Consider the following 22899-nt stretch of genomic DNA (forward strand, 5'->3'; position numbering starts at 1 on the left):
CATAATGATGCAGTGAAACTGACTTCATACACAGATATTTTCTTGCAAGATATCTTTTACAGAGATTGTTTGTCTCCCTCGAAGAAACTTTCCCTCTATATATCGTATTATCAGCCAAGTAACACCTAGTTTGACATTTTATGGCTATTACACTTTGTTTGGATATTGTATAAAGATATCTGAAAATAAATCTGACAAACGCATTTCCGTAGGTTACTTTAAAAGCATTCTCGCAGGCCAGATGCTCTACCCATATCATGGTTGTTAACAAGTCATTGTCTACCAGCGATAAATGCGAATTCTTTAACTATGGCCGACATTAATCCATTCCCTAGTCATTCTTCTTTAATACTGTGAGAGTGGTGGAAAGCCTTCTTCAGGTTCTTCACCTCCAGCCTATTTATTACAATAATTACATCATGATTATCATTATGTAGGCACCCCCCCCCCATCCCAACATGCGTAGCTGGTTAGCACTTGGAGATGTCCCCTCGTGTATTCTAAATATGATATGTTTCCTAAGGTTTATTACATTTTCTTCCCTGTCCTCCCTTTTTCTGTTTTTGTAATAAATAGTATTTTAAAGAATTTGGAAAATAATTTTGTATGAGTATCTGTATTTTTGTTCTGTCATACTACATTTGAGTTTTCAGTATATTTTTTTTCACACTGTGAACTTGGATATCTACTACCTTCCCTTCAGGCATTATATCCTGTTGGGCTGGTTTACTTGCCATATTGGTATTTAAATATTTTTCTTCTTAAAGTGATTTTTGCCACAGTCTGTTTTTATCTCCCTGTGCAATATGCGCTTGCATTATTTTTTTGATCACCTTGTTTGAGTGTGGCTTATCTAAGTCATATTTCAAAGATTCCTTTGCCTATTTATGTATATAAGGAATAGTATTATTTGGAAAATAAAGTTCTAAAGGTTTTTATAATATATGAGTAATAAATAAATCAATAAAGTGTCTACTGTATATCTATTTCTGTTAGTGTGTGCATGTGTGTTTTTATCTCTCTTTCTCTTCATTCCTTCTTAGTGTCAGTTAAAAGGCCATAATATTGTTAGTTGTATTTGTTCCTATTAGAAACATATTAAATATATTCACTATAGTATTATCTTCTGATAAAAGGGTTTTGGGTATCTATCATTTATAAGTCTTTTTGAATTATTCTTAATGTATGTATCACGTTTGATATTAATTAGTATTATCAAACGTGGATGTGAAATGGCATCAAAATTCATTTATGCATGGATGTAATTGAAAACATATTTAATATTTCCATATAGCTTGTATATTATTACGATTATTGTTGTTACTGTTAATGAAGTAAAGGACAAGAGCTGGATTGAAATATGTTTCCATGTAATGGAAAACATCCTAATAATTTGTTTCCATGTAATGGAAAACATCCTAATAATTTGTCTCTGTATTTGTATCAAATGTATTCATATAAATATATATTATCATTACCATAAAACTTGAGCATGGAATAGGATTGAAAATCATTTTCAAATGGATGTGACGGAAAATACTCCTGTAGCATTTCCATTAGTAATGTTTCAAATAATTACATTGTTATCAAAACGATTAAGTTAAAATAATGTGACGGATTAGAAACAGTTTCCACAAAATGAAATTGGAAAAAACATTATTTTACTCAACTACACTATTTCTAGCTGGACCATCCCGTTCTCAATATAGGGATACTTATCAAAATGGCCACACTGCAAATTTCTCGCTGAATATGTCCTACCAGTTTTATAATCAGCAGATGTGTTCTAAATTTGTTACATTATTTTTAATGTACTTGCAGAAGCAAATGTTTAGAGTAAAACAATAAAAAAGCAACAAAAAAAACAAAACAAAAAACAAACAAACAAACAAACAAACAGAAATTCAATGATGATAAAACTATTGTTGAAGAGAATGGGGTCACAGTAAATCATTCCCCCAATGGCTGAATTTAAAAACCATTTAAAACTCATTTGTCGTATGCTTCCTGTACAATACTGTATAAATTGGGATAACGCATAATACAGGTCTCCAATACAAATCAAGTAAAGAAGCCTGAAATGAAAGAACCCAATTTCAAAGGAATGTCCAATCCATAATACAATGCGAAGAAATAATTTCACAGTGTACTGTTCAATACTGGATTTCATCGGACAAGTGGCAAGCAAAGATCCTTTTTGGACAAGCACAAATTAAGAGTTTGTTGCATTATTTAAAAAAACATCATAATGGTGTATTTTCTCTCAAATATAACAAATGACCAATCATTTGTGACAATATATAATGAAAACCCCTGACAAAACTGATGAAATTTATTTACAGCATATGAACTACAAGATAATTTCTTAAAGCGCATTTTTGTTGTTGCCAGGAACAGTTTTTTTAAATGCAAAAATGAAACACCTTAAGACTAAAGGCTCAATTTCATAACACCCTATCAAAATCCAGGCAAAAAGGACCTGCAGAATGTACCTGTAGATCACGTTCGAGCAGTTATTAGCAGAAAATTCAAACTACTGCAACCCTTTTCTACCCCCAAAAACTTATTAATAAATTTTTTGTATCGTGATATTCTCAGTATGTCAAAATTATTATAATATATCAAGTACTCAATGGAGATGAAAGTTTAATTCGTGTTTCCATACGTTTAGTTTTGTTCCCAGTTAGACTGAATAGGTTAGTGTAGTTAGCTGTTAGAACTAAATGCAAATCTTTTCTCAAGTACAGACTTTCTGTCGTTTGAAAGGGACATGTTCAGATTTGGATGAAAATTAAGACTTATAATAACTGAAACATTTAAAGTTCACTTAGTTAAACAGACATGTTTTAACAATAATAACTCATCATGAAATAACCATGTTCTAACGTAGCATAGTATAAGATAGGCTATAATGAGTATTTCAAATGTCTTAAAGGCCTAATTGATCAACTATCATCACATTTCAAACAATTCAAACAAAATTTACAAAATGTGTGCGTGTGTGATTTTTTTAAAAACGTAACTTTAACAGTTTGAGTCATATTGTCATGATGTCTGCAGTGAGGCAGTTTATAGCGATGTTCACCAAGGGGGCATCATGAACCACCCAGACACATTCCCCTAACACCAGGCCAACCAGTCCTATCACTAACCTCTTAATGTTGAGCACCATGTGAGGCAGCTGTTAGTACCATTTTTATAAGGCTTTGGTATGACTCCTCTGGGGTTCGAACCTGCGACCTCCCACATCCTAGGTGGACACTCTAACCACTTAGGCCACCGGAGCAGTCAAAATAAGTGTCAGCCACTATAATCTTCTTCCTTGTAGAGGCATGTTTTGCTACATGGACACTATAATACATTATTTAAGTCATTAGATACAATAATTTTAAAAATAGCAACATACATCTTCTGGTTACGGGGGATCAATGTTCAATGTGTGGAAGTTCCATTATACAATAGGTGTTCTGAAAGGGGCCATGTTTTAACTGTTGAATTACATTCTGGGACACAAGCAATAGTTTCTGAGGCACCACAAGAAAACTGATCAATTTATCCAAATCTAAGGTAACTTTGTTTTATGTATGCCCCAACACAACAACAGTAAGAAGCATGTTATTTCTGTATGCCCCAACACAACAATAGTAGGAGGCATGTTATTTCTGTATGCCCCAACACAACAACAGTGTGGGTGTGTGTGTGTGTTTGTGTGTGTTTTGGATTTTTAACGTAACTTTAACTATTTTTCATTTATATCACTACAATGTCTGCAGTGTGGCAGTTTATAGCAATGTCTAGCACTGGGGCATCATGCCGCAGACATGTAGCATGTCCCACCCAGCCACATTATCCTGACACCAGGCCGACCAGTCCTAACACTAACCTCTTAATGCTGAGCACCAAGCAAGGCAGCTGTTAGTACCATTTTTGTAAGTCTTTGGTATGACTCGGCCGGGGATTGAACCCACAACCTCCCGCATCCGAGGCGGACACTCTAACCACTAGGCCACCAGAGTGGTCCACAACAACAGTAGGAGGAATGTTATTTTTGTATGCCCCAACACAACAACAGCAGGAGGCATGTTATTTCTGTTGCTGATTATCTATAAGACCATACGTCTAGGTTTTATTTGCTGTTGTTATTTTTATAAATTCACTACTACTACTTAGTTTTTAAAATTACCCATCAGTACAGATAACTGATTCAATGGATCAAAAAACCCTCACACATTCATTCATTTATCCACAAACGTGTGTGTTCGTACTCCTGAGAGATAGAGAGAGAGAGGAACGAACCTGCAGAGCTTCCAAATTGAGACCAGCAACAATGCCTTTGATAAAGGGATACTTCGATGCCTGTTCGATTATCCACTCTGAGGTAGAAAGGAATGGTAATATACAATGTGGTTGCAATGAATTATAGATTTATATGTCCGTAACAATAAAAATGAACAATGGCAATTTTGCTGTTGCAATGACACTGTTGAGTCCTATGCCACCTTCTGTCACTTTAAAATGTATAAATCTCAAACTACAATAATATGTTTGAACCTTTAACCTCATACCACCCTCGCTAAAACATTGTAGATTGTTCTTGTCTCCTGTTTAAATTAAATGATGCTTTTTAATGCACATTATTACATCCTTCATCCCATCCCCAACAGTGACCAAATATCTGTTACTTCCATGGTGTGTACGCCTGCTATGTCTATATATGTAATCTGAGATTGGTAAAAGAAATTATTTGAAATATGATGCTGAGATCTTTTGTAAACTTGAGTTTTGACCCTTTTCCAGGAACCCAAAGGGACTAAGCGAAGAAATAATACCTCTCTTACAAGCTCATAAATATCAGATTTACAGAGTCATACATGGAGATATTATTTTAATCAGATGGACTTCTCTTACAAACAGACAAATGTATGGAGATTATGGCTACCAAGTTTTGTGTAATTTGCACTTAGCAGTTTAGGAAATGTGGCATCGAATAAGACAGATGGATAAACACAGTATGGTATCACAATATCATCACGCTTGACATTAAAGAGTGTGGATAATAAATTCTTATGATGATCTGTCACTGTTAAAATATCATCAGGCTTGACATTAAAAAGTGTGCATAATAAATTCTTACAATGATCTGTCACTGTTAAAATATCCCAATACTTGACATGAAAGAGTGGATCAAGAGAGCTACGTTAGGGTTTGAACCAAGACAAGGAAATCCCAGTCAATGGCATACATTATTTGCCTCACCACTTGGCACAGCCTTGTGGGGAGACAAATAATGTAACCCTACTAATGGGATTCCCTGTCTTGGTCCAAACACTGATATATATGATTTTTCCAATTAAATAAAAAAACATTATTATTCATCAGGTACTCCCTCTATATAAAGGTCATCAGGTTTTGTACTCTAATATACAAATCTAAATGATTATCTAAGTACAGAATCTAACTATATATGCCGTTCTTAGAAAATGAAAGAGAAAAAAATCCAAGGATAAAAGTTATAATTGTTACGTGTTGGAAGTATTGCACAATGAGCATCTCAAGACACATGCTATTGTTCAAAATACAGTACTATGGATTTATATGACTATGTTAATAAGCGCAATGGGGGCAACCTGTCGATCCTAAATAAACAAGTTCTACGCATGAGAAAAGAGAAACATAAAACCATTGGATATTGTTACTGTATCATTACATTTAATCAATGGGTGTCATATGAAAATAACCATAAATAATTCATATCTTTTATATGGATAACTTTTAACTTTCATCAGTTTTATTTATATGGATAACTTTTAACTTTCATCAGTTCTATTTACATGTATATGGATAACTTTTGACTTTCATCAGTTTTATTTATATGGATAACTTTTAACTTTCATCAGTTCTATTTACATGTATATGGATAACTTTTAACTTTCATCAGTTCTATTTATATGGATAACTTTTAACTTTCATCAGTTCTATTTACATGTATATGGATAACTTTTAACTTTCATCAGTTCTATTTATATGGATAACTTTTAACTTTCATCAATTCTAATTTGAAAAAGTTTTATGGTAGGCAACGGTATGATACATTACAATACTGGGTACAGACTACCATACAATTATAACTAAGTGTGTAGTGATGGAAGAGATTTCTAATTCATAATATTCTTGGAAATTAATATTTTCTTTCGTGGAAATATGGCAAGTGTTGCTTTTACTAGTGCAATGATAAGCTACATGGAAATCTGATTGGTACTTGCAGGAATTTTAATTTGTTTACAATGTTTGATTCAACTGGCACTGTTTGGGTTTTTGACATTGTTTAAAGAATGCAGGTCTGATATAACACATTTCTAGCTGTTACGGTCTTTACAGTAGCTTTTGAGAAAGTTTGGATTTTCCATTTTTTTAGTCAGTGATGTGTATAGGCTGTGTGCCTGGAACAGTGTTTTCTGTTACATTTCGTCCCACACAGAATCACGAATCTGAGCCTATCTGTAGCTCTGTAAACTTTCAGGACAGCGTCATTAAATGTAGCTACTTGTACCTAATTCATTTCACACAAAGTATTTGAAACTAATTAGGTACTTTTAGGTACATTTAATGGCATTGACCTGAAAATTTACTGAGTTAGGCCAACAGGATAAAATTCACCATGCTGTGTAGAACAAACTATAGTTTCTAGCATAATACCAAATAGCTCGACTCTGCTCACATGTGTGAGTCTGATTCTCTCATAATGTTTCATATGATGTATTCTCAAACTTGGAGAAGCCTAAAGTTGCTATATTGTTTTTTTTGTGTTATATATCTGTTGTTTATTGTTTGAGTTTAGAACAACTCTGTCAGGCCCACATAATACAACAAGGGTTTCTTCTTTCTAAAAGTAGTTTCTAGCGCGTGGACACCATGACTGAGACAGCCTGACTAAGACAACCAGACTGAGATAAGAAAAGGAAGGTTAACAAAACAACTAAATTTCTTTGTCCCATAGGTGAGAAAATAAATTCTTACGATAATACATCACTGTTAAAATATCATCAGGCTTGACATTAAAGAGTGTGGATAATAAATTCTTACGCTGATCCATCACTGTTAAAATATCCCCATGCTTGACATTAAAGAGTGTGGATAATAAATTGTTACGATGATCTGTCACTGTTAAAATATCCCCAGGCTTGACATTAAAGAGTGTGGATAATAAATTCTTACAATGATCTGTCACTGTTAAAATATCCCCATGCTTGACATTAAAGAGTGAGGATAATAAATTCTTACAATGATCTGTCACTGTTAAAATATCCCCAGGCTTGACATTAAAGAGTGTGCATAATAAATTCTTACGATGATCTGTCACTGTTAAAATATCGCCAGGCTTGACATTAAAGAGTGTGCATACTAAATTATTATGCTGATCTGTCACTGTTAAAATATTCTCAGGCTTGACATTAAAGAGTGTGGATAATAAATTCTTACGATAATCCATCACTGTTAAAATATCCTCAGGCTTGACATTAAAGAGTGTGGATAATAAATTCTTACGATAATCCATCACTGTTAAAATATCCTCAGGCTTGACATTAAAGAGTGTGGATAATAAATTCTTACAATGATCTGTCACTGTTAAAATATCCCCATGCTTGACATTAAAGAGTGTGGATAATAAATTGTTACGATGATCTGTCACTGTTAAAATATCCCCAGGCTTGACATTAAAAAGTGTGGATAATAAATTCTTACAATAATCTGTCACTGTTGAAATATCCCATGCTTGACATTAAAGAGTGTGGATAATAAATTCTTACAATGATCTGTCACTGTTGAAATATCCCCATGCTTGACATTAAAGAGTGTGGATAATAAATTCTTACGATGATCTGTCACTGTTAAAATATCCCCATGCTTGACATTAAAGAGTGAGGATAATAAATTCTTACAATGATCTGTCACTGTTGAAATATCCCCATGCTTGACATTAAAGAGTGTGGATAATAAATTCTTACGATGATCTGTCACTGTTAAAATATCCCCATGCTTGACATTAAAGAGTGTGCATACTAAATTCACGATGATATGTCACTGTCAACAATTTTCTCCACACCTGAATACTGAGGACTGATGGATGAACTGACATGTATTTACGACTGTAATATGTTTTTCAGTCTATATCCTCACCAATATGACTGGGCAAAGACAAAATTGTTTTTAAAAAATGCCACACGAAGCTCATAGCGTACAACAAAGTTTGGATGCTTCCATCTAAGAAATAATGAAAGAAATATATTGAGGAGATTGGTATATGATGACATTAATTTCTGTATCAGGTCATTTTTTCAAGATGCAAAAAATAGCAATATTTAATGGTTTCCATTGTGAGACATTTAAATTAAAATAAAAAACTCTTGTACAAAAAGCATTTGTTATATTTCAAACAAAAATTCTCACTGCTTTTTTCAGCGATGTACGAGTACATTAGAAAAATAATATAAAGTTTCACTTGACTATGATTGTTCTTTTAAATGTATAAAAAGGTGATGATTTCTCTGCAAGTTATTGCCTTCTATTCCAAGAAAATACTTTGGCAGTAAATAATGTGTTGTCACTAGATATTGCCAATTCTGGATTTTAAAACAATATCTAAAACATTGAACATGTTTTGTTTGGTTTTCTTATGATAAACACAGAATTATTATTATTATTGCAAATAATAGTTACTGGCTTCATTCGCACTCCTGTTAAGGCACTGGACAAAAATGCCATATCTAAGTGGGGTCTCCTGCATTTCACTCCAAAGGGTTTCCGGGCTGTAGTTTCTATAGATAGCCATGTCCGGGGTGGGCCATGGGTATTTAAACTTTTGTAGATCCCAGATATCTGTGAAGACAAGAAAATATCAAGATTTGTGATAGCTTGTGGGTAGCACTCATGCTATAAAGAGGAACTCGTGCTCACCACATTAATTAAAGAAACTAACAAATAAAAACACAAAAATTCCAACCCTACTTCTAGCTGTTGACAAAGCACAATTTTCCCTTTTATTCTTTGAAGTACTCCTGCTGAAAATGATCCCTATTCTGTAATTATTCCCTATTCTGTAATTATTCCCTGTAATTTCACCAACATAGTCACATTTTATTGCCAGTCCCACAATCACACAATAGTTTTCAACTATAAGAGAAATAGCATCTAATATAAATAATGCGACAATTTGTACTGGAGCAAAGACGATGCAGTTTGAAATAAGTACATCTCTCAGAGCAGTGCCCTTTCTGGTATTTTCTTTTATAAACAACACTGATCACAAAGTTTGCAAATACCCATATTTTTACATTTGCGAACCGCTTTCCACACCAACAATTACGTCCTTTATCGTGAAAAATTTAGAACGCTGATGCATACCATCTTCTTGCAAATACCCGGGTTTGATCGTGAATCTAATCATCTATTAGTAGGGCTATCATCCATAATATTGAGCTGTGGTCTGGAAGGACCGTGATAAAAGTATTTTAGTAGATCAGTCACATTAAATACATTATATCATTATATCATTACTACAAATGAACTCTGGGCATGAAAACAAGTGTGCACATTTGTGACCTTTAACTTGGGGATGAGACCACAAGTTCACACTGAATATGTCCCAGTTTCTGTTAAAGAAATGTGTACTGAATTTTTGTCCACTTCTTTGTCTTGAGCATCTCGGTATAATGCATTGCTGGTACTAAAACACAAAATAAGGCCACCTGACCTTGACCTCAAAGATGGGATACTAAGTGTGGTACAGACATTTACACTCCTCACGAGTTATGACTGATATGGATGAAAGGAAAATGGAAACATGCATTCCAGATCTTCAATTTTATAATCATAAAATCTAGGACATCACTTGTCCTGCTCATGTAAAAAATGAAATACAATGTTAAAGTGTGCATACAAATTGTGTGTAGCACCTGTAACCAGAGAGTATGAACTTGACTTGTTTGATAGTGTAAGGGCTGTGTCTGAGTTGTTCAAGTACAAATTTGACTCGAAAGCTCAGATGGCCTGAGTGGTTATATCATTTGCCATGGACACAGGATGACGCTGGTTCGAGCTCCAGCCGAGTGATACCAAAGACTTATAAAAATGGCATTAACAGCTGCCTCGCTTGACACTCAGCATTAAGATGTTAGTGTTACGAGTGGTCAGCCTGGTGCCAGGATAAAGTGACAGGATGGGATATGATGCTACATGTCTGCAGCATGATGTCCCAGTGCTAGACATCACTATAAACTGCAACACTGTAGACATTGTAGAAATATGGCTAAAATTGGTAAATCTATGTTAAAAATCCAAACACACAAAACGTTCGAGTTTTGATATCTCATCGAGTGTCAAATCTATTCTTGTTTATATGAAATTTACTTTTTACAATTATTTTACAAAAGGAGATTGTAAAGATCTGAAGCTTAATTTATTTCTTTATTTTTTTATTTATTTTTTTCAAGAAAAATGTTCCCTGGATTTGGCTCGACCCCACAATGTCATTCTCTATCATTACACTGTCATCCTTTTAACCATTGAGCCACTAACCAGTTAGACATGGATAAAAAAAACTAATATATAAAGTGAACAGCGCTGTAGAAAAACAAGTCATACATCCTCCTACATAGTCCAATAAGGAAAGAAAATTCCATTTCATTTTGAGTGTACCCATTCCTCGTAAACTGAATTTTCTTCCCATATTGGGACAGCAAGCAAGCTCGCTTATGTCTGTCCAATCTGTTGGCGTAAATTGCAATTATCTTCACTGCTCTTATAGTACTTTTATTCACTTTTTTTTAATTATTTTGACGTTGTTAATCTTTCTGGTTTTCTCTCTTCAATCATTCATTTTCTGCAATTTTGACGATGTATTGTTATGTATATTTAATTTGCAACGCACATTGATTTTATCTTATGTATATCTATATTGTACGATTGATATTGGTCAGTAACTGCGGCCTACCCGACAAAAATCTTGTTCTCATCAATCTTTCTATGCAGTGCTCAGATTTAGTTCTTTCAATACCACTGTGTTAAATAACATTTAAATTATTGTTAACATGTTCCCTTCATGTACTGATATCTTTAAAACTTATCCCCCCTGTGTTTGACATATTTGAGTATCAACTCGCTCTTTATTTAAAGCAGTTATTAGCCGCTTTTATGTTTTCTGCAGGTTCTGGTAATAGAGACTACTGTGACTGTTGAGGTGTAAGTCATTGTTAATTGTTCGACCTAGTGCAGCATCTTTTTCATCTGTTTTTCTCCAAGAGTTTACAGGAAAGAACATTTACTGAGACTTCTACGCGATAATATTTCTCATCATTCTAACACAGATTTACTTTACATGGAAAATATACAATACAGGTTACAGGCATACTGCGAAATTTTCCACCTTCATCTCTGATGCTGATATTCAGGCAGTTAATTGTACCCATTTGAAAAACTTCAATAACACTATATGAAACAAAGTCACCATGAAAATCATTTTTTACTAAAAAAATCAATGGCAATTGCAACTGAATAATATTTACAATTATTGATCTGATCGAGGTAAATGTAAAACTTTAGGGGGGTTTCATATATATGATTTACAATTATTTTGCAGTTGTTTGGCAAATTCTGCATCGTGGAAGATATCACCAGATGAATAACTAGAAAAGTTTCTATCCAAAGCCCTGATCATAGCATTTTAACTGTTTCTGGTGGGACAGTGTTATAAGTACCAACTGGGATTTGACATGGGAATGACACCATTGTTTTGACAGTTATTTACAGAGGTTTGGTATGGTGCTTTATAGCATCACAACACAAGTAGGTTATTTTTGGAATGTGAAAATGCCAGGTCAGACACTAAACAACCAAGCATGAAAAGAACTGACATTCTCGCGGATTGTTTCTGCAATGAATATGTGGAGTTTACCGCCAAATCCACCCCAGTCGCATTCCCTGTTGATTATGCTGCACAAACACCGACTCAACCAAGAAGATAAAAATCTTGACTGTTATTTAGCAAAGGCGTACTTGTCCAAGTAATAGTGTTTGGGCAAAGAAAACAATGATTGTTAAGACACCTTTCAAGGGTGTAATCAGGACGGTCACATATCAATGTGGTGCTAATGCCCCAGAATGCAAATCTTTGGAAAATTAAATATTCTCCAATCAGATATTTTCTATAATTGAATGACAATTCTACAAGTAAATGATGAGTAATTGGGTAGATATGTGCATCGCACTTGATCAAGCAGTTATACTTGGCGATCATATTATTATTAGATGGACTAGGACAGACCCTCAGTGTTACCGACATGAGAAAATAGTCAAACTGCAACAACAACTGCAAGATGGAATCACAAACAGAGCCGCATTCCTAGTGAAATACAAATCCATATGTTTGGTGATAGATGCTTTTTGCAGAATCGCCAATAAGACCACTGTTGGGTCTTGGCACTGCTGAAACTGTGACCACAGCAACCATTTTAAGTACACAAGTCTTATTTTCCTGTTGTGGTTACATCGATATGAACATGTGGTTAGCGGTACTGGTAAAGTAATTACATTAAGGCTGCATTCACAAATACTTGTTTATTCGGAACTTCTTGCAGCAGCACAAAGTTGTTTCAATATGACTACAAACTCTACTTGATGGCTATTGTTAAGAAAACAAGTATCGTTGCTGAGTTCGAAATGGTGCTGGTGAAAATGAAAAACCAACTACAACCTTATGCAAAGATACCATAACCAAGGCATTACTGATCCAAAACAAGTAATTTATTTCCACGCAGAGAAAACTGAATAACTATTAGCCAGCAGACTGTGATTCTCTTTAACTATCCCTGGCTGTCCTGTTAGAAAAAAGTTATGTGGCTGTGTATTCAAGAACCAGGATTGACTTACAATCTTACAGGTTTTTAACAAACTTGGCCAACATAGATTTGATATAGAGTACGTGATGTGCTTGTTTGAAATTTAAACTCAATGCAAATGAATATGAACCTTATATAATTCTGACATATTTCCAATGAAACTAAGACAGATGATTAGCAGTGAGTTAAACTATGAAGTAATTTATTATCCCGTCTTTTTCATCAAAGTTTATGGCTAGCCAACAAACTGAAGATTCTGAAAGTAAATTTCGAGTCAAGTAAGAGTTCCATCACAATATGGAATAAAAAGATCAACTTACGGAAGTGTGTATCCACGTATCCCTCTTGACAGGAAGTTTCCATAATTACTGAACTTCAAACTGTGCTGCACTGTTTCAGTTTCCCCTGCTGAAATAGACCAGCGTTTACAATTTCAAAGTTTATAATTATTATTATTATTATTATTATTGATGCTGCTGTTGGTGTTAACAGGGATCGTCCTGGGCTTCGCCAATGTCGCAAATTGCGATTTTTTTTCCTTACTGGTGACAAAAATATCCCATCTGGCGATTTTTTTGGCGACATACTTTTTGGTTATTTAATTTGTACATACAATCATGGATTTGGACTGGATAAATTAAAAGGCAGAACGAAAGGAAGCCACAAACTTGACTAAGCAATGCACTGGAATCAATCTGTTACACAAACGATCCTTTGTTCTTATTGACAACCCCATCTTTACAGTGCATAGTTACATCATAATCTGCTTATGCTGATATCTGGGCTGAGTACTATATGCTGCGATACAGTCAATCATGCTACCGCACTATACCTACAACTGACCGACTTCTGAAGACGTGAATAGAACAGATACAATTAATTGTATGGCTAATCCTTCTGTTTTTTTTTTATACATATACCAATACAATAGTTTTGCTGAACCTTCATAGAAAACTGATAACCTTTGAAGTACCGACTACTGTGTATAAATACAAAGCAAATGGAAAAAATCTCAATCACAATTACATCTGTCACCAGTGCAGCGTTTTACTCACTGATCTTTTCCTTTTGCCATCAGTCCCATGTTACGGCTGCAGAGACTTAAACTCTGCAACAAGAAATAGCAAAAAATAACAGTTTTGCATAATTAATAATAATTATTTATTTCTCAAATTACAGGAGTGAAAGAATCCCTAAATTGGGTGTGAATTTATGCTTATATATACGGTCCAATATTGCCAGGTGTTGACTCGTGTAAGTTTCATTCGTGGGAATGGAGATCATATTTTTCTTGTCGAGAAAATTTATACAGCATTCAGTGATCATTCTTGGGATTTAGGAAGCAATTCGCTACAAGCTTTGTGAAGCTAGCCTTAAAAGGGGGGGGGGGGGCTGCTGAGAGACTACTGGTGTCACCTGTCAGCACTGAGGACTGTGAACGTGGATTCAGTAAGATGAACCTCATAAAAACTGACATCAGAAATAAGCTCTGCATCTCATCTCTTGAGAATTTAATGAGAATCAGCATGTACAGATGTGAAAAATTAGACTTTGAAACTGCATTCAACAAGTGGGCAGCCCTAAAATCGTGACGGATCTTCATGTAACACTTTGTAACATTTTGTTAATGCTTGTTGTAATTAAAGTATTAACTAATCCATCTTTTGTAATTTTCATTGCCTGTTACATTAATAGACTAAATTAACACTTGGAAAAATGTACACTACTTTTTTTGGCGACACTTTTTGAAAAGTGGCGACAAAATATTGAGGTTGGCAATTTTTTTGGCGACAGCTTCTTAAAAGCCAGGACCATCCCTGTGTTAAGGACAAAAACTCAGTAAATGAAGACAGCAAAAACCAGACACAGAAACACAAATAGCAGGGTTGCTTCACCTTTAGTTGAACCAAATGAATTACTTTTATTTTTATTACAAGCGCTTCTCACAACTGTGGCTAAATATATTCTAGTATATCATTCGGTAACAGTAAAATACCCACTGTATCCATCGAAGGTTTGGAGTTCCAGAATGTGACAAATATGCAAGCAGTGATAAAATCACCGCACGTAAATAATAATCCACAAAATAGGACAAGGATGAACAACAGTCATGGCGTTCCATACAATTCCCTTTCCTCTTTTTATCACCATCTAAACTGTAGTAGTACAGAACTCTGTGTTTTATCCCAATGACTTACTTCGCAGCCTTTCCAACCATCCTCCCCTCTATCCATCAAGACAATTTATCCCTCACATGAGCGTTGTCTGTGGTTCACTCTGAACTTTGATCATGTATATAGGCAACCATACAGGTGATTTCGTCATGGTTGGTAGAGATTCCTCTGGTAGGAAGTGCCAACAAAGTTGGCCAGTAGGGTAAAATATCATCTTTTCATACTACTCAGGTCTGCAGTGATTGTGGGAATGAAAATACTGCACAGAGAGAGAGAGAGAGAGATATGATGATGATGATGATGTACTCGGACAGCAAGCAGCGATCAATAAACACACTGTGTGAAGACTTTTGTTTACTCAAATTTTACTGTCTGTAAATCTGCAACCACGCAGTTACTTATTTTTGCTTGGAGTTGTCTGTGATTTTCCATTAATGCCTGCAGAGTCTCAAACTTGGCCACACTGATTTCTGTATCCTCGATTGCTACCGAGTACAATTTTGATCATACTGAAACTAATCTGTATGGCCGCAAGCAAATCGGAATAAACGTGTACTCAAGAATGCAGTCACATCGGAATAAACACTTACTCAAGAATGCAGTCGCATTAAAATGAACTTGTTGGCACCGCCAAAGACACCGGTTACTATCGATATGGCTCCGACAACAATACCACTTGGTGCATTTACAATGGTGGATGTTGTCGCGATCCCAGTCACACCACAATGGACAGTTACTGCCACAGCAAGGCCACAAAATGCATCAGCAACCAAACTCATGTGTTTGTACTTTACAATCAGTGTGGTTCTCTTGGTATTTCATCTAGCAGCTGGTGTTCTGCTTCAATTACTTTTTCACGTCAGTTAGACTTATGGTCTGTCATGTTGTTGTTGTTGTTGTTGTGGGGTTTAACGCCATTTTTCAGCACGATAGGCTATACATGGCGGCCAGTATTAATGGTGGAGGAAGAACCCGGAAAACCCCGGAAAGAACCACCGACCCACGAGAAGCTACTGGCAGGCTTTCTCACATGCCCACATTGGCTGAATCTTAGACTCGAACCGCCGCAGACAGAGGTGAGATGGCAGTGATCCGTAACGAAGAGCGCTTTAGACCACTCGGCCACTCGGGGCCCCTATGGTCTGTCATAATTTTTCTACTAACAATCCAATAGCTTATTTTAATAGCACGACAGGAAGACCTTGTCCAGTCTCATCATGACAGGAAGGCGCAATTCGCACATGCACATATGGCCAGTCCTAACACTAACCTCTTTGGACAATTAAAAAAAAAAAAGTCACATGCGCATACATTCATCTTACATTCTATCCAAAAACTGTAGTTAGACATATGTGTATATATATATTTGGTTATACCAACAAGTAGGTAGACAGGTGAGACTGTCTCCAGTTCAGTACACACTAGTCCTACAACATTAGACACATCACCTGATATTTTTATTCTGGAGGGTGATAGGACTAAAACAAAAACAGCATGTGCTATGTCTTACATTGTAGGACTAAGTACACTCGAGACTGACAAGGACATGAACCAAGGAATTTTTTATTAGAATGTTAACTCAATAAAAATTAGCACACATGTAATGCTATTTGAGAGAAACATATAAAAGTTTATTTTATGAAAATATGTCAGAAAATGTATTTTATATGACTTTTTTGGCATTTAAAATCTACTCAATACTGTTTAAGAATGATTTTTTTTGGTGCCAAAATGTGGTACTGTACCCACAGATAATTTTTCTTTAGAGATATCCTAACCCAATTTGGCACATTAATAAAGATTATTTAGCTGTTTATAAAATGCTTTGATTTTTTAAATTTGGACCACAAATAGATTTCTAAGATTTTATAATATGATATATTATTTTTTTTCCCTGTAGGACTTGTGTTCCTTGTTAGTTCATGCTTTTAAAAAATTGCTATAATCATAATACATTAAAAATACTTTATAGCTAAAAATTGTATGTATAGTTATATTTAAAATAACATAGCATCTTATAAATAGTTAAATAATCTTTATGAATGTGCCAAATTTTTTGCACAAACAAATCGTTCTTAAGCAGTATTAAGTAGATGTTTGAAAAAAAGATTTTTTGGTTAGTTTGAGGCAAATGAGCTAGAGACAAAAAAAAATTCATATGGAGAGATAACCACATAAATGTTGCTTCACATAGACTTTTTGTGAAAGAACATTTTAAGTTTGAGGGCCTTTATTCAAAGAGTGATAAAATTATTTTAAAAAATCTAAATTTCCATTGCTTCAAAATTCGCAATATTAGTACTTATCAATGCATAGCAAAGCAAGTAAATTACGTTCAAAACATATAAACAACTTTCTCTTTTTTGCCGTGTTTGTCGACCTGCTATCTAACAAAAGTTGTCATTTCATACTAAGCATGTCATTATACAAGAAATGCTATATTCAATAAAACCAGTAAATGGATTTTTGTCAATTTACTGTGGGATACGTAAGTAAGGCATTTTTCATTTGCAAAATACTAAATGTGACAGCTACCATCCATGCTAAATACTCTTTTAATTTAAATATACCCACACAGCAAAATTCACAATGCAGGTTTCTTTTTACCATTAGGCTTCCCCTACTTAAAAACAACAACATTTAAACAGCAACATTTCTGTGGAATGTTCACAATGATGTTCATTAGAGACTTCTCATGCTGCACTTATAAAATTTACATACATAATACTGTGAATTACTCAAAGTATTTCACTTACAATTTCTAGCTTGTGATCTGTTGCTTGTTCACTATCACAGTATCTGCAATAGATAAGATAATACCAATAAGCAACAAAAGTTGGTACATATTATCACCTTTGTCACTGAACACCATTACATAAGAAATAGATGCATTCTCATATGGTTGTAGATCAATTTTGGGGGAGATTGTCATATATCTTATTTTTAAATGTACCTATTTTAAAATCAAGAATATTATCTCCATGACAAGTTTTGCTAAAGTGATTAATATTTTTTTTAAATGAAATACACAATTGTTACATTGACTCAAAATTTAATATGCCATGAACTTCGAATAAATTGACCGATCAGTAGATAAAGTACAGTTATAAAGATTTCACAAGTACAAGGCCAGTATTTACATGCATCCAATGCTGGAATAATATGTGTATTTCTATGTCAGTCATATTACACAAACAAAACTACCATTCTGCCTCTCAAGACAGTCATACAGTCCATTATTAATCAACTATAAAATAATTAATTTTACTTGCAATTTAGTTAAGAAGTTGTAATGGTACATACATTCTGAGTGAAAATTGCTATGATTAAGTATAAATCATAAAATGTTCTCATTTGGTACATTGTACATCCCACAGACAGAATCACTGACAAACATATGTTAAGATACTGAGTAATAATTATATAGATTGGCTGTGATAAACATTTTACAATTTAACATTATATAGTCATTTTGTTTTCATCAAAATGTACAGAATCACAAGCGGTTAATGAACAAACATGTAAGAAAAATGAATTTTTCTAGAATATGAAAGACTCATTACTGCAGACCTCCGTCAGGATCACACATTATTGTCAAATTATGCTAGTTACCCAATCATGCTGCTGACAATCCTAGAAAAATCCTTGTTGTACATGTACAAACAAAACATGTTATTAAAAAAGTATTACAAATACTGTAACAAAATCAAATAACTAAAATCAACACAAATTGGGATATTAAAATTTCATGCTGGATCATGCACAAGCTGGCATTCAATTTGAACTTTTCTACCTTCAACTGCAATTTTTCGATCGAGAGCAGCATAGTCCTCTGCAAGTATGTACACAGCAATATCAGTGTCATCTGTTACATGAACTATTCTATGTAACCTTGCACACAGGAAAGAACTCGTCCACAGAATGGTGTCAGGATTTCATTCTCGTTGGTAGTTTATCACGTATTTAACAATGAAAATATTATCCAGTAAGTAGTTTACAGATTGTAATCTACTCCTGTTCAGATTGTTCAGAGATTTAATCAAAGTTTGAATACTATATCATTTTCCTTTGTCACTGAACTGGAAAACATTCTTGTGTATATACTGCAGTGCAATATTCCACTGTAAAGCCCCAATGCTGCCATTGCTTGTGAAAAGTAGTATATTCCAAATTATCTGAACACTACAGAATCTTGACATATATTGGTCCTAAACATCATTGGTTTCCATTACAACAAGATAATATCAATGTTTCATCACCACATGTGTATGAATTATTCCAAAAAATCTGAGCATTTTCAATGTGTACAAATTAATTCAGTGTTGATTAACCACATCCATGTGTCAACTGATTTCATTCGAAAGATGGAACAAAAGAATTGATGATGTCACCGTTGCAAACATAATAAGCAAAGATCACGACATGGCTGTTTGTCTGCAGCCAATTTCAACCTTCATAATATTCCAAAGCACTAGCTGATCAGCAGTATTCACCAGATTTTTTATTTTTGTCTATAATGTATGCTTTTTCTTCTAAAGTACACTTTAAATAAACAGGCTTGCCTCTCAATTCCATCTGGCATAAATTTGTGTGCCAAGTGTTACTGTTACTATGATATTGTTCACTACATTGTCAACTTTATCACATCTTTACCTTGGGAGCACTGCTGACAAAAATGAGAATTACAATCAAGTTTTTTTGAATGAATTCATGGCACATATTAATTCTAAACTGAATAAATGAATGTTGTTTAAACTTAACAGCTTCATGAAATAATGCTTTATGTCATAAAGCTTATGTAACAAATCATTTTCTTTCTTCCAAGCTTGAGTTACATTGGAAATTTGGTGAAATTTTAGGACAAACGGCAGCATTGGGGCTTTAGTCCACTATCTCTAGATCACCAGCAGCATAGTCCTCGGCAAGTTTGTAAACATACACAGCAATATCATTGTCATATGTGGCATTAAATCATGCTGGGTATCCTGGTACAGCTGAAATAACTCTGCCATAGAATGCTTTACGAAAGTCATTCTCTAGTTGGTAGTGTATAACACGTTTAGCAATAAAAATGTTATCCTGTGAAGGGTTCACAAAATTTAAAGCACTCTTGATCAAAGTTTTCACGTTCTCAGTTAGCTTTTTAATACTATAAAGCTCTCCCTTTTCACTAAACTGAAAAACTTTCTTGTCTGGATGCTGCTGTCCAAGGACAACCCGTCTGAACTGGACTTGGGTTTTCAAGGCTTTCCTCATCTCCGAATCAGATCTAATTGATTCCAGGTGCTGGTCAACAGTCTCTGGGAGTTGCCACAGTCCATAATACAGCATGTTGTTGGTGATTTCTTCTCGACGTAAATACTCTTTATGTGCTTTGTTCTCTAAAACTTGTCTCTTCTGTCTCAGGATTTCTCTACAAGTCTGTTCTATTTCCTTTATTCTTGCCTTGTACTTCTCTCTCAACTGTCGCCCTTTACTTCTGGCCGTATTCAGATACTCTAGTCTTTCCATCTCTAACAAAGAGCTGAGCCATTTACCTGTTTTATTGAGGGCAAACATAATATGAGATTCATTATATTAAGTTGATGCAGCTGGACAAAACCGAGTGAGAACATCCAAAAAAGCAAAAATTCTCTCTGGGAATTTGTTGTGCCTTAGCACTGACTTCGTTCCAGTCTGCATAGTTTCATGCACGAAACTGTACTTTCCTCCCGGCAAATGATCACTAGCTGCTTTCTGCAAGAGTGAAAACCAACATATCTGCTGAATAACAAGAGACGTCTGCTGATCAAATGAATCGGCTTCCATCAATCTATCGAACATTTCATCTCTATGCAAATGTTCTGGGAAAGGAACATCATTTCCACACATGAAATCAGTGGAGTCATCTTTAACTCTTTCTAGAAAAAAGAATAAACACTGATACAGGCTACTAGCTTCCTGAAGAGAACAGTTGCTTTCTAGAGCTCTCCAAAATGGAGCAGTGATGAGTTTTGAACAGAGTCCTAATGCTTTACACATCGACAGATACAACAGTTCACGTACATCAGATGAAACAGCTTTATGAAGTAGATTTGCAGGAATACAAACTTTGTCAAAAAATTCTTGAATTAAATTGGATAAGTACAACACAACTTCAGCATCATAGAAAAGAATGTTGTAGCGATTTCCCCAAAATGGGACCAAAAGTGACAATCTTTTCCGCTGAAGGTAGTCTTCTTCCTCATCCTTCTGGTTCAAAAATGTCTTAAAATCCATGTAACACCCACTTTTCTCATCACCTCCTCTAGCAAGACATTTGGCAGATGTTCGTATTTACCGCACAGTTCCACTTTCATTACTCCTAGCATATCTCGCTGTCTCCAAATGTGCTTCTGCACCCAAGGGACTATCTTTCACGAATTTTTCAAAATCTCTAACTACATGATCTGCTACTTCAGCAAAATTTATGAGAATATGTAGTCCACAGTAAAAATTATTCATTCTTGACAGTTGTTCTTTTTCTGGTGATGACAATTAGTCCCAGTTGGAATACATCAACGGGAGAAGTTCTTGGCAGTAATCCTCAAGAAGTGCATGGAATTTCTTCTCAGTGGCCGCTCTGTCTGACATAGTGTTTTTGATTTTCACCAACATTTGTTTCCCACTGTTTGTGTGGTCTCACTGATGTCACTGATTACATTTTTCAAAGTTTGTAAACACATTTCTGAGGCTTTGTTGTGCATATTTTTAAGACCTAGTATCCACTCTTTCTCTTGGGAATCTCTTAATGCGAAAACTTCATAACATTCTCCATGTTTTTTTGTCTTGTCTGACATCAGACAGGTATTAGTCTCTTCATTCAGGTTTTCACTCATATGTATATAAGAAATACTAGCCCTTTCATCTCCAATTCTGTTTATAGTAGAAATAGAGGGCATCCTTGTGAAATTTTTACCACAGTCTAGCAACATGGGTTAAAGCATTATTCACATGATGAACACCAACACCCTCAGTCAGAAGGGTCATGACACATAACTGTAAGTCAGATGAAAAAGTATTGTTTTCTCTGTCAAAGGTAATAATTTCATCATTGTCACTATCTTTCAGCAGTCCCTCTGTGTATGATAAATCTACTCTTAATCTTTGTTTTGCTCCAGCAAGTAATCAGTTTCCATATTGTTACTTTGTCCAAGCACTTTCTCCTTTTTAAGCTGCAGTTGTTTTTAATTCAATATTTTCTTTTTCATATGTTGATACTAACTTTGAAAGCGAGTTGCAATTTCTACGTAATGTCTTTACAGACGCCTGAAGCTGTTTGTTTTTTAATTTCAGTTTTTCATTTCTGTGAAGATCAATCTTAGCTGGAAAGGATTTAAGTTTTAGCTTCAAAGAACTGTATTTTGCTCTATTTTTCTGTAACGATTTGCTTGTATTCCTTGATTGTCGTTTAAGTTTCCTTCCTTCTGTTTGGAAATGATGTTTTTCTATTTCAAGTTTTGTAATTTCTTTATTCTTTTCGTCTATGACTGCTATCAAATCTACCAGTGTTTGGGAAAGAACTTTTTCCTTAGTTAAAGATCCCACATAGGTATAGATGTTTTGCGTTGTCTGTATCTCAAGTTTCTCTTTGACAGAGAATATTTCCTGCAAAAACTGATGCTTTTTTCTCTAATCTTAATTTACTTCTTCTTTTTTTTAAAATCATATACACATTGACAATAAGTTAACAACTGGGGCTCGTATCGTTGCTTAAAGTTCACCAACAAATCATACATGTACTGGGGCTATATATTACAATTATGTATGATTTTGTAGGTAAACTGTAAGCAACGATACGAGTCCCTGTGATA

At 34.6% G+C, this 22899-nt stretch overlaps 1 protein-coding gene across 7 annotated transcripts in view; it reads right to left on the bottom strand.

Moving 5' to 3' along the window:
• LOC149778468 (uncharacterized) overlaps positions 1–22899 on the bottom strand; it is a 51892-nt gene that overhangs the window by 28867 nt on the left and 126 nt on the right. For 2 of the 7 annotated variants that reach the window (XM_089939328.1, XM_089939322.1), the window contains exons 2-5: positions 17824–17866; positions 13214–13301; positions 8719–8877; positions 4297–4373 (exon numbers count right to left, since the gene is read on the bottom strand). In XM_089939328.1, the coding sequence (XP_089795454.1) occupies positions 4297–4373; positions 8719–8877; positions 13214–13256 (279 nt within the window). In that variant the 5' untranslated portion in view covers positions 13257–13301; positions 17824–17866. Of the gene's footprint in view, positions 1–4296; positions 4374–8718; positions 8878–13213; positions 13302–13948; positions 14002–17823; positions 17867–18860; position 22899 lie in introns of those variants that run through there. The other 5 variants (XM_089939325.1, XM_089939324.1, XM_089939327.1 and 2 more) reach the window with 5 other exon arrangements.

This window comes from Sinohyriopsis cumingii, chromosome 17 (assembly GCF_028554795.1).
Source record: "Sinohyriopsis cumingii isolate HCF-2022 chromosome 17, ASM2855479v2, whole genome shotgun sequence".
Classification (NCBI taxonomy): Eukaryota; Metazoa; Mollusca; class Bivalvia; order Unionida; family Unionidae; genus Sinohyriopsis; species Sinohyriopsis cumingii.